Source organism: Nanorana parkeri, unplaced genomic scaffold, assembly GCF_000935625.1.
Source record: "Nanorana parkeri isolate BGI_ZX_2015 unplaced genomic scaffold, ASM93562v1 scaffold1229, whole genome shotgun sequence".
In the NCBI taxonomy this organism is placed as follows: Eukaryota; Metazoa; Chordata; class Amphibia; order Anura; family Dicroglossidae; genus Nanorana; species Nanorana parkeri.
In genome coordinates, this window is record NW_017307497.1 from 80,081 (window position 1) to 94,045 (window position 13,965).

A 13,965-nucleotide genomic window follows, 5' to 3' on the forward strand; every position below is an offset into this window, starting at 1 on the left:
AAACACAGCGTTCTCCTTCATCTCCAAAACATTGTAATTTATTTTTTAAGGTTCACCCAGTCTCCCTACCTTATGAGAACTGGAGTGGATCCTCAGCCTGGGGTCCAGTGTGGGCTGATGTCTGTGACGGAGATTGTGGAGGAAAAGTGGAGTGACGAAAAGTGGAAGGCATGCGGCGACCCACTGAACACGGGGTCACGACCCAGCAGTTGAGAACCAAGGATCTACAGGATAACTAAGGGACTGGAGGAGAGGAATATCTGTGTTCTGAGGCAATATTTCATTTCGCTTTGTTTAACCATTATTAGACAGATTGATCTAGTGAGTGTGGTAGAAAGAAGCTGTTCCCTGGGAGTGGAAGAGTGACACTATTAATCCTCAATACATGGATTGATTGGAGTTTTTGGGACTCTGTTATATGATTGGATTATTGTTGTGGATCACATTGAGACACTTATATATGTACTGTTGGATACAGTTTTTATTAATGTATTTATTGTTGTGGATCGCATTTGGGACACTTTTATATTAATTGATTAATATTGATTTTCACTGTTATGGCACTATTTCTATGCACTTTAGAATACTTTTTTATAATATATGAAATTAGGACATAATCATTATTGTGATTGAACACTATTTTATTGGTAGGAAGTGTTAATGTTTCTATTTTTATAATTATGTAATTGTGATGTAGATATTGTTATTGCATATGAAATTTTTTGGGATGATATTTAATACAGATAATGTTCACACAAAGTTATTTTTGTGATTAATTTAGCGCAGCGCACTTTATTATTTATATGAACAGATTAGTAAGAACAGAAGCCACTGCTAATTAATTGTAAACAATAGACCAGTACTCTACAGAGTTTGAATGGTTTCTTGACAGAATTAATCATATTAAGTGACACATATTTCTCATAACCAACACACATCCTCTGATGGGAGCAATTTCTAAGAAACACAAAATATTTTTTTTCAGTATGTTTTTCATCATGCCTCACTGTATACAATTTTCTTAAACAAATCATTTGTTGTGAATCTGTTGCAAGTTTGTTACTTGAGGATCCTATTAGCCCTTCCTGTTGCAGGGTGACAATTTGAAGTAGTACTAAAGCCTCATTTTTTATAAAATTAGATCTATACATGTTAGTTGAGCAGAGGACAATAACTGTTTCATTCAGCCCCCTCTGGCTGGCGCCACTGCACATGCGTGCCCCTTCAATTCCACTGTGGCTGTTGCCACCCTGTATGCGCTCTCCATCGTGTCCTTTCAGGCTGGTGCCAGTGTCCACTCTAGCAACTGCCACCACACATGCTCCCCGTCCAGTACTCTCTGGCTAAATGTTCACCTCTATTGAAACTGGACTGGTTTAAAAGAGGTGTGAAAGAGGCCAATTATGTAAAAATGGAGAAGCCAAGCTTGAATAGAGGGCGGGGGGTTGAGACATCTATTGTCTGACAGATACAATGCTGTTTTAACACCTCTCTCTGGGCAGGTTATTAACACCTCTTAGCTCCAATTATGCAAATGCAATCAACACCTGGTTGTAAATAACAGATTATGTGGATTGGAGCACCGTTCACCATATTTATTCCCAAATAATTTTTTGTAAAAGTCATTCTGAATTGAGAAAGCTGGTTGGATGACCAGTGAAACGTGTTCAAGAAAAATACAGCAAGTCTAGTTGCCTTGACTTATTTTTTACAGATGTATACAGTGAGGAATGATAGCAAACATTCGGAAAAATAGATTTTGGGTTTACACACACTTTTTTTAAATTATTGACAAACATTACAATATAATGTAAAATAAAATATATTTTATACTAAATCCTACCACCTACAGTACCTCTCCTTCAGAGGAGAAAAAACTATAAGTTTCTGTAAAGAATCAGGACTTGCCCATTTGTATACAGCCTATACAGTCATATTTTACATTAGCACTGATCATAATTTACATAATTACAACTACACTTATGTAATGCAATATGTCATAGTGAAATTGCAATGCCATCATCATTAGAATCTAATACATCATTAGAATCTAAAGCATCATTAGCTTCCAGCTGCTGTAGCTTCTTCAGTGTTAATCTCTCCTTAGGTGACCTCAGAAACCTAAAACAAGAACACAGTTTCAAGAGCAATTATGATGAGTAAATGCATTGTAGTGCTAATTACAAGTCTATTAATCCTTAATCAGCCATTCCTACTTCACAGTTAACAGCAAAGTTGATGACTAGATCTAACTTTGCTGCATTTCTATATTTCATTGAATCAGAACCTCATGATTGGTTTCTGTGGGTAGGTTTAACTGGCTTCTACAGACAATTTTAACACTTTTAAGTCATAGAAAGTAGAATAAGGGCCTGTGTTAGATGGGTTTTACATTTCCATTCAAGTTCATGGGAATGCAAAACCTGCGTTAAGCTGGTCAAACATAGGTCAGAAGCATTTCAAGCTGATGCCATTGGCACAAACCAAGACCTATGCAAGCCCTTATTCTGCCTGGTAAGTTTTTTGATTATTTTATGCAGTAGTCCCGATCTATCAAAACTGGGAAAAAAGAAAAGCCACCAAATAATCAGGCTTCAACCTTTTATTTTTATACCTACACTAATTATTTTTAAACCCACACAAGTTTGTGCTGTTGAATATCCAATCAAATGAACAATCCATGTCCTTACTGTATTATATGCACTAATAGCGTATGTGTATGTAAACCATAAAATAATCTTACCCCCATCCACCTAAGAATGATTACAACTTTCTATGTATTTCCAGCAGCTTTGTAGGTATATTTCTGTATACAGTGTATACAGTCTTATTGGGCATTGCAGCAACATTTGGCAGAGCTGAGCCATGAAGTCAGGGAAAGTCTGACACCAGTGGCGATGTAAAACCAAATTAGAGAGGGACACAAAAGAGCCTTTTCTGGTAAAATTGAAAGTGCAACTGCTTTGGATGTTTTGGTTTTTTTTTAAACTTATTTGTATATCTTGTTTCTATGTATTTGAATCAATTATTTGTTTAGAAATCCATATTTATGTGGTACATTGAGCATTATGAGTTTTCTAAAGAGAGAGCACAGCAGACTCTGGCTTACTGACCCTTAGTTGGGAGCCGTCATAACAGCCAAACTATGAAGGGGAGGGAAAGAGAGGAGTCACTCCTCATTCAGCTGTGGGAATACATTTTGACTTGAGCTACTGAGCTCTGTTAACAAACAGGGTTGCATCAAAGCGGATAATGATAGTCAGAAAACATATTAAAATTAATCCAGGGATCTACTTGCAGGCTGAAAATGAGCACAAAAAAAGTAATATTTACTAATTTGACTTACACAATAACTAAGAGTATTTATTTTAAAAAAATTAAAACATTCTGTTTTGATCATATTAAATAAAGAAATAAAATATATACAAAACCATTACATAGTCCCACTAAAGAAGGTAGCAGCAGGTATCTTGTGATAAATTCACAACATTTACAGTTATACTGTTAAAATAGAGTACAGATTCACTTTAAGAATGCCTCATTAAGCTCATTGTGTCATTACTATCCCTACTATTACTATGGACATCACTGTAAACATATCCTATGTATTAGAATTGGTTTTCATTTATCTTCCTATATTATGTGTTCTTGTAATACCCTGTAACACATTGCCCTTTTTATTAGATTTGCAACTAATACGTTGAATGAAATACATGTTTTAAAAAGGTGAGATTCTGATGTTGCAATATTAAATGGTAAGCTTTGAATTTTCCTCTAGTTTTCATTGCTTGTAGTATAAGGCTAGAATAAGGCTGGCCATGCACTGTGCATTTTTTCACATTCACTCCCCCAGACTGAACAAGAAAAAACACTTGGTTCTCCCATCCACGCTAAAAAGCATAGATGGGTGAATCTTCCCTGCTGGGCTATTGTATTCTGACGCACTCATAAACAATGATTGCATCTGACTGGCTGCAGTCACTGTTTCCAGGGGCGTATCTGCCGGGAGGCAAACAAGGCGTTTACCTCGGGCGGCAGATTCCAGCCGAGCGGCGAATGTACCGGCCCGTGGCCCGCGAGCCGGTACTTTGTGGCCGGCAGCCAGCTCACAAGTCAGGTACGCGGTCGAGGACAGCGTACCTGACTTGCGAGAACAGCTACACAGTCTGCATCACTGTTGGATGCAGACCCTGTAGCTGATTCTGCGCCGGTACCCGGATCCTTTAGGCCAGCGCTCTTTCAGTGAACGCTGGCGGAAAGGATTGTGCAGGATCTATTGATGAGGTCTGCAGCAGACCTCATCAATCAATCGCCGACAGGCCGATTCCACAATTTCCAGCATGCCTCCTTTGACAAAATTAAATTTAATGATTGATTTTTGCCTATCTGAGGGGTGCTGGCAGAGCCATGCGAGCAGAGTATAGCCAGCTTAAGAATACAGTAGTTGATTTCCTGTTTTAATGCTGTGTAATATATTTTCTATATGATAAAGCATATGACTGTAACGTGAAAAACAAGTTTAATATTACCTAAATGTTAGTTTTTGTCCAGATTCTTTTTGTAAAAGATTGATTTTGTAATACTGTCTCATAGCTCTTGACATCTTCTCATAGGTCATGTTTGGGCGATTCTGCATGAAAACAGATTGAGGAGTTACACGGCAGAATGAGCTCCAGTAACTACAGTCTCTAAGTAACAATTATTTACTAACAACACAAAACTTACAAACATATTAGCGATATAGTTAAGCTGGCCATACACTGTACAAACGTATGATCGCATTCGTGTATTGTAATGTATTGTAATGTATTATTACAATACACTACCTTCAAACTGGTGAAATATATTAAGAATATTTGTTTTTAGCATTATTCGCCCAAAATAAAAGTTCACAGATATTCACAGGGAGAAGAGATCTAAATTTTTTTTTTTAAATAGACACCACAATGTATAGCCAGCTTTACTTTACAAGCAAACACTGACCATGTTTGAACAACCTGACAGCACATTGTAGGTCACAATATGGCGTCAACATAATGTGTAACTACAACAATCAATAATAAAGTCAGTGATATTCTCAGTGAGGCAAGACAGGTAAAAAGCCGATCTCTGTGCAAAAGGTTGATGACCAGAGGTTTATCCCACTCTGTTTGACCATACAGTATATGAATATTATTATTACCTATGAATGGTTTTAAACAGTGGTGCATCAGAACAATTGAAATCTTCCTTTTATTAAACAAAAAAGATCGTCAGCAAAGCTCTAGAATTGATCCAAATGGCTCACTGGAAGGTGGGAGCTCAAATGTTTTTTTCAAAACTGGCTAGAAAGACTAAAGGCCAAAGGGAATGACAGAGTCATAGACAAATAATATTTCCATGAGTGTACATAACAACAAGCACCTTGTGATTTCCCCACAGCGCAGCAAGTTTGTTTGGATCCATCACTCTGAACACTTTTAAGTCTTTGTTTTCCCATTTAATGTAGGGTTCATAGCGTTTGTCATCAAGTAGCTGGTACAAATAATCCCACAGTAGTCTGCAATCTAAATGTAAAAAGTAAAGACATATATTTCCTTTCAATGTACAAATAAGATCATTAGCAAGTAAAAGAAACATTAAATGAAAATTATTTTATCTGCATTAACTGAGGAACTTGGTTATTAGTACACTTATAGTTATTCATCTCCTAGGTTGTATCTGCTACTAAGGTGATAATGTAATACCATCTCTATGCCCAGCAAGCAAAAAATACGTTTTTATTAAGCATTTTGCTGTTGGATTTTTGTGTATTATTTTTCACACACACGATAAAACATTTTAGGCCTGAAAATTACTTTAAACCCCCACAATATTTTCTGAAAGCAGACAACCTGTAAAACAAAATGACGACTGTTGCGCATTTTTATGTGCAACATTTTTTACTGTAAATAAAATACACTCAAATGAATTATTCTTCTCAATCCGGCATGTGTGGCAATATCCAGTATTTGTTCCACTGCTTTAAAACACTTCTTTTTTTTTTTTATTTCCTCACTGATATTTCTCTTTAATGAGACATCTGTTGTTTATTAGACCCCTGTTGTCTCCCCTGCCCTCAACCCTAGGAGATTTAGCAAAAACTGTGCTTGATCTGCTTCTATACGTGTCCAGAGCCACCAGAGCTTTCCAGCTCTGAACCTGAAAATGCTCAGAGCATAGAAATTCTAGGTTCATTTCACTGGTGAATCAGTTAATTTTCCCCAGTGATTTTCACCAATTCTCTTCCACTGACCTTCCTGAGCAAATTGCACCAATCTCAGGCTCCCGGGATGTGCAGGAGCACCCGGAACCATGCAGGAAGGTCTTGAATGGGGAAAGGAAAACACATCACCACCCTGTAGAAGTGATGAGGTGGCTTTATAGCCATATACCATATGATTTCTACATTACAGCTGTACAATTTTAAAACATACTTATGGCTGGAATTACAACTGTAAACTTGTTGAAACCCTTTCAATGCAATTATCTGTGGGATATTTTATTGGCAGCAAAAGGGTTAAAGCCTGGTGCCAGCCAAAAGGTATTTTTTTCATTTGGATAGAGTGCGGAAGGGTTAGAAACTCTCTTACGTTTGTTTGTTTTTTTATTTTGATTTTGCAGTATTTGTCCTCATTGGATAGCTTTTTTTTTCTAATTTCCTGACCTAATGGCAGATAGCCAGAGGGTAATTCTCTCTAAGGCAAACAAAGACTGGAACAAAAATACATTTTAATATAGTGGGAGAAAGTTCAAATCTCGATCAAGTTTGTATTGCTGTCTGGATTTTCCCACACATACCGGCGTTCGCTCACCTCTAGATCCTGTCACGGCTCTCTGCCGTGACAGGGGATGGGCTGGATTCCCCCCTCCCCGCTCAGATCCGCCAGCGCTGACTGGCGGAACGGACGGGGGAGGGGGCGGGTACAGCTGGCTCTGCCCCTAGATAGGCAGAGCCAGCTGTCACTCACGCAGCTGGGTGGATCCCGGCACAATTGTCGGGATCCGCTTCAGCTGCGGTGTCTCAGTATACCGCGAGCAGCTGCTTGCGGTATACTGCGGCCTCTCAGTATACCGTGAGCTACAGCTCTCGGTATACTGAGCCTAGGGTGACGGGAGGACGCTAGTTTGTGTCCTCCAGTTACCCTAAGGAGAACTATGGGGAAAAGACTCAACCCCATAGTTCTCCTTTAACCGCTCCCCATGCTTTTCAAAGCTAAAAATTAAAAGAAAAATTGTCTGAAAACGGGCCGTAAGCAAAAAAAGAAGGATCATTAACAATTTCCAAGTTATGATAGCTATCTGTTTAGGTTTTTGATTCCCTTTTATTGCACTTTCGCAAATACATCCTATATGTTGTACCTTTTATTTTTCCGTCTACGCAGTCCCCATTTTTTGGAGATTCTTGTTCCTTCTGAGTTCTGGGAAGTCGCTGTGAAAGATTAAGTGGAGTATCTTGGTGGACACTGTCTGAGATACAGGTTTCTTTTGTCTTTGTATGGCATTGTGAAGTTTCTGCTGTTGAATAAACATAGCAAATATGTGCAGAAAGACAGGGTAATCTCCGTGAAGTATGTATACTTTTGTAGCCAACCAAAGCAAGTAAAGAAATGGTTCAAATTATACCCCCTTTAAATTATAAACTTTTTAATGAATTGGAGTTCATTTACAGTGCTGAAGAATTGGAGATTATTCACTTTGAAAAAATTATGAGTAAATAAAGTGAAGCTTTGTTTACTTTGATCATGTGCAAAGGAATTTAAAAAAACAGAATTTTTGCTTGACTGGCAATGAAAGTCAACACAGCTTCACCTTCTTCAATAAGTTACGTGAACATTCCATTTGCTAAGAAAACAGTCTACATATTACCCATACTCCATTGAGCCTTTAGTCTGCACTGCCACAGGTGGCCAAGTAGATGCCCTGGGTATGAATTCCCCATAATGGTCAGTTAAAGTGACACTAAACTCGGGAGTTAAACCTTAAAAATGCATCCAAGTACCTTAACTATTAACATAAATGTATCTTATTTGTGTATCACTTGGCTGTAGATCCTCAAATCATCTTTGAATTGGTGCTGACACTGTCCTTCCTTCTGGAGGGTGGCTACTTTTGTTCCCCATGGTCTCTGTGTGTTGTAAAGTAACCACCGCTTCAATCTCACTCCAGTGATAGACTACAATCTCAATACAAATCAATAAACTAAGCGTGAGATTGTAATCCATCATGGGAGTGAGCTTGGAACGGTGGCTACCTTAACACAGACACAGGGACCATGGGGAACAAAAGTAGATCTTACAAGATCTTACAATCAGGCTAGGTGAGGATGATGTCACTGAGCTTTCCAGTGAGATCCTGGAAAAACTGAGAATCCAAAATCTCACACAAAGACGCTACTTTAAGGGGATATTAAGGTGAAAATCACTTAGCCTCATAGTTCTAGGCGACCTGTGACAATGAAACTGTCACAGGTCGGCTCAATAGATCGGGAAGTGAGCGAACACATACCGTCGCTCGCTCACTTCTCGATCCTGTCCCTGCATAGAGCAGTGACTGTCACTCACGGCTCCCTGCAAGGATTCCCCCCTCCCTGCTCCGATCCTCCAGCGCTGACTGGCGGAACAGACGGGGGAGGGTACAGCTGGCTCTGCCTCTAAATAGGCAGAGCAAGCTGTCACTCACGCAGCTGGGTGGATCCAGAGAGTAATGTCGGGATCCTTTCCGACTGCGGCGTCTCAGTATACCGCAAGCTGTAGCTCGCGGTATACTGAGCTTTGGGTGACGGGAGGACGCTAGTTTGTGTCCTCCCGTTACCCTTAGAAGAACTATGGGGAAAAGCCCTGACCCCATAGTTCTCCTTTAATAAGAAGGTTTTCTATTGAAGGAGAATTATGAGGCAAGTGATTTTCACTCAGCCTCATAATCTGAGCTGACCTGTGACAATTAAACTGTCACAGGTTGGCTCAGTAGATCAGGAAGTGAGCAAACACATAACCCCAAAACATTCTTTAAATATATTAATAGTAAAAAAAAATCAGGTCTGAGCATGTTGGCCCCTTAAAAGATAACTCAGAGATGGTAACTGGGGACAAAGAAAAGGCAAATCTATTAAATACTTTCTTCAGCTCTGTGCACACCAAGGAACACGATTTAACTCAAGTCCATAATGGGGATGACAGCACCATAGCCTCTACTGAACTACAATGGTTGACTATTGATATGGTCCAGAAACAGTTAGACAAAATTAAGATGAACAAAGCACCTGGACCAGGCGGCTTACACCCACATATCCTCAAAGAATTGAACTGTGTCATTTCTAAGCCATTGTATTTAATTGTTAGAGACTCTCTAATGACTGGCTTGGTAAGGATGGATTGGAGCAAAGCCAATGTGATGCCTATATTTAAAAAGGGATCAAAGTCTTTACCAAGTATAGCACAACCATAGTCAGCACGGATTCACAAAAGACAGAAGTTGTCAAACAAACCTACTTTCTTTTTATGAGGAAGTGAGTAATAACTTGGACAGAGGAATTGCTGTGGATATCGTATACTTGGACTTTGCAAAAGCGTTTGACACCGTTCCCCACATGCGGCTAATGTATAAGTTAAGGTCTGTAGGTATAGAGAATTCAATCTGTAATTGGATAGAAAACTGGCTTAAAGACCGTATTCAGAGAGTGGTGATCAATGATTCATACTCTGAATGTCTGAAGTTGTTAGTGGTGTCCCCCAAGGTTCAGTGTTGGGCCCCTTACTGTTTATTCTATTTATAAATTACATAGAGTTGGGGATTTTAATTACCATTTCTGTGTTTGCAGATGACACCAAGTTATGTAGTGGAATACAGTCCTTACAGGATGTCTCCAACTTAGAGGCAGATCTGAATGCATTGTGTGATTAAGCATCTATTTGGCAAATGAGGTTTAATGTTGATAAATGTAAAGTTATGCATTTGCGGACTAAAAACATGCATGCTTCACTGCAAAGGACAAGGGGGCACTCTTTGCGTCTGGAGGAAAAGAGGTTTAACCGTTGCATACGGAAAGGATTATTCACAGTTAGAGCTGGGAAAATGTGGAATAGACTCCCCCAGGAACTAGTTCTAGCTAGCTCAGTTAACTGTTTAAAAAAACATCTGGATGTATTCTTAAATGCACAGAATATTACTGGATATTGAGTTCTTATAGGTATATTAGGCATCAGAGATTGTTGATCCAGGGAATATCTGATTGCCTTATGGGATCAGGAAGGAATTTTTTTCCCCTGTTGGAGCAAATTGAACCATGCTTTATAGGGTTTTTTTTGCCTTCCTCTGGATCAACAGTGGGTAAATGTGGGCATAGCGTTCTGTTTAGGTTTTTCTTCTCTTTTTTTTTTTCCATATCTCTATAGGTTGAACTCCATGGACATGTGTCTTTTTTCAACCTGACTAACTATGTAACTTCTCGATCTATCTGTGCAGAGAGCCGTGACTGTCACTTATGGCTCCCTGCAGGGATTCCCCCCCTCCCCTGTCCGATCCTACAGCGCTGACTGGCGGAACGGACAGGGGAGGGGGCGGGTACAGCTGGCTCTGCCTCTAGATAGGCAGAGCCAGTTGTCACTCACGAAGTTGCGTGGATCCAGACAGCATTGTCGGGATCCTTTCCGGCTGTGGCGTCTCAGTATACCGTGAGCTGTAGCTCGCAGTGTACTGAGCTACGGGTAACGGGAGGACAGGAGAACTATGGGGAAAAGCCCTAAACCCATAGTTCTCCTTTAAGAAGATATTTATCCAAAATGCTAAATCCTAAATAAAGCTTTCAGACATTTTCCTTCTAAATTTGTTCCAAAAGGTATTGTAAGGGTAACCAAAGTCAGGCATTTTTGGCATGGATGCATGCCGAACCAAAAGGAGCCAGCCAACCTATCCTCTTTGAAGACTCATACCCCATACAGCTTTTCTGTGCCCTGGAAAATAACTAAATCTTGCTGTAGGTAGACAGCAATGTCTGACATGATCTATTGCCCTTCAGTTTTCTATTCCTTGTGAAATGTGCACTTTAATGTATAATGCATCCTGTACCTAGCAAAAAGTAAACACTCAAAATATCCAATCCAATATCCAACTCACGTATACAGGTCCTCGTATGGAGGTGGTCATATCTTCTTATCGTCTGGCTGAAGTCTGGATGACTTGTGAGCCCCTGTCTGTGAGTCTTAATGCATCGTAGCAGTTCATACAAAACATCACCTAAAATGAAATAAAATATACATTTATAAACTGTACATTCATACATACAATTGAAGAGCCATAAAAGTAGAAATCCTTGACTATTTTGGCCTCGATAACAGTTGTCACATGTCACAGCAGTGATTTCACAACACATGATCTCTTTGATAAAGCTGACCACACAGTTATCAGGGCACCACGCAATTGTTTTAGTCTGGTCGGTGGAGGTTCAATTCTACAGGGTTTTTTTCAAGTTCATCCCACAGGCTACAAACCCTGTTTCTAATTTTGTGGTGGTGCAGTTACAGCCACTATTTATTGGGTCATACTCTTTTTTTTATATATATATATATATATAACATGACAGTGTAATGTTGATGCCCTTTAGCAAAATTCAATGTTTTTGGTGATAGGGGAAACACCTTATGTGTCCATCTGCTGTTTTATCCCATACTGCCTAGTGTGCATTGCATTCCTACATTTGCCTATTGTACTGTAGACTGCCTATTCTTTGTTATGACTGACCTGAGCCGTGTAAATCTTACCATGTTCATTCACCAAGGGGAGCCCCCCTTCACGTTGCAATGCAGACATTCGATGACGTGCTTTGTGCTCTACACCTTTCATACATGATAATATATCCTGCACACCTAAAGTTCGTGGCTAATGAGGAAACCTATAATTTTTGAGCCCCCCGCTCAGGCATTCTTGTGGCTGGAGAGACATGAAAGACAGCTCAGCCTCTCTTGAGATCTCCTCTCTTATTTTTTTTCCTCACTACTGTGTTCTGCTGGATCAGTAGGGGCCCTGGCCCATCACTCCCTGACCAGTGGGAGTTGTGTTAGCTCAAGTGATTGTGCCATGCTTTGACCTGAAGATGACCATATCTGACTGGAATGGCACTTGCCTGTCACAGGCATCCTCACTCGTTGCCACTTTGGACATCCTCTTTAGTTCCTGCAGGGAAATTCTATAGTTCGAGTTTGCTTTAGTTTGTTTTGAATGTTTGTGTTAATGGTCCTTCACAGCCATGCCTCCAGGCAGGGCTGCAGCTACCATGGGGCGAGTGAGGCACTCGCCTCAGGCACAGTTGAGAGGGGGTGCAGCCAGGGCCAGCCTGGCTGCGCCCCCTCGCCCCTGTTGCCATGGCAAGCACAGGCTCCAACACAGCCGTGGCTCGTCAGAGAAAGAGGGGCGGCACAGGCTCCAGCTTCTCCTCGGATCCCCACTGCTCTCCCCTGCCTGTATGGACAGAGGCAGTGGGGATACAATGAGAAATGGAACGCTGAAGCCAGTGGGGTGGCGGAAGAGGGAGCTGTCACTCAGGGCGGCCTTGCGGTGAGGAGAGAGAGAGCCGCTGGGCCAGGATCTGACAGCCGGCGGATCTTTCTTTTCTCACTGCTCGACCATCCTGAAGTGACATAGCTAAAAATAAATAAAGCCCTCCCACCCCACTCACAGATTCATGCACACATATTATTAGACATGTGCAAAGAAATTTGTTTCAGACTAAATGAACAGAAACTTAAAATGTTTTCATTAGTTTTGTCAAACGAAACACATTTTTATGCTATTTTGGATCCTGGAGGCGGGGCACATGACGCAACACGATAAGGTGCTTGTGCGGCGTGAGGTGACATTGCATGTCTGTTGGGGGCACAACTTTCTGCTCTTGCCTCGGGCGCAAAGGGAGCTAGCTACGGCTCTGCCTCCAGGTACTAGACATGCATACACATCACACTGTACTAAGTGTACTCACTTATGTTATAATAGGTAACTGAAATCTGTTCAGCCAGAAAGACCTATGGCCATAATAGTGGCAAAGGAGCCTAAATGGTGCAAATTAAAATTCAGTCTCAAAATAATGCATGATGTCTTTGACAATGGGTGGCATATTCACTCATAGTGGGATAAAGGTTATTTTACAGCTCTAAAGTGATTGCTCATGAAAACCCCAAAAATCAATATTTATTTGCATGTTTTAATTATAAAATTAAATATTTTTTTCTAGTAGCCATGCAAAAAGTACTAGCCATGCAAAAGTACTAGCCATGCAAAAATACTAGCCTCCAAAAAGTGCTGAAAAAGTGTAGATACTATACTATTTTGCATGTGATACGGAGAAAGTCAGTGAACATCCTCTGGGCCTTTACCTGAACTTGGTGAGCGGGATTTAAAATCATCTTTAGTAAGAATGCACAGGGCTCTTCCATTCAGTATAAACTTGCTGTCATCTGTTTTACTGAGAGAGTATTCTTCTTCTGCCCATCTTAGCCAGTGGATGACATCCTCCTTACTCCACAGGGATGGATGGATTCCTGAAAAACAGCGTATGACTTAGTAAACTGTTTGGGCCAAATCGGCTACACTTTCAGATAGTAAATTAATAGGCTTTTGGCAAAATCTGCCAGATTATATAATTGCACATATCAGGAAGTAATACTGTATGTATACTACAAGCATTGGTATTGCATGTGTGGTTTGTGTCTGTTTTCCTTTTTTTGGAATCTGTTGTAAAAGTTATAATTTGACCTGCAGTTAGATTTGGTGTGTTCAGGTCCTTTTTTTCAAATCTCAACAATTACTGTATAGACACATTATGAATATTAATAATATGCACAAGCATGTGCATCATAACAGTAACCAATCAGAAATAATTTTGGTCAGTTTAGCTGAAATGTTTAAAGCATTTCATACAGCATTTCACTAACTAGAACTCTTTTTATATATATA

The 13,965-nt window shown here is 40.1% G+C and overlaps 1 protein-coding gene across 1 annotated transcript in view; it reads right to left on the reverse strand.

Moving 5' to 3' along the window:
* Positions 1-1,997: 1,997 nt before the first annotated feature.
* The window catches only part of LOC108797115 (transcription factor ETV7-like), a 12,199-nt gene continuing 231 nt past the window's right edge, over positions 1,998-13,965 (reverse strand). The window contains exons 2-7 of the mRNA XM_018568688.1: positions 13,386-13,550; positions 11,134-11,253; positions 7,381-7,536; positions 5,404-5,546; positions 4,530-4,630; positions 1,998-2,121 (exon numbers count right to left, since the gene is read on the reverse strand). Of these exons, the coding sequence (XP_018424190.1) occupies positions 1,998-2,121; positions 4,530-4,630; positions 5,404-5,546; positions 7,381-7,536; positions 11,134-11,253; positions 13,386-13,550 (809 nt within the window). The remainder of the gene's footprint in view (positions 2,122-4,529; positions 4,631-5,403; positions 5,547-7,380; positions 7,537-11,133; positions 11,254-13,385; positions 13,551-13,965) is intronic.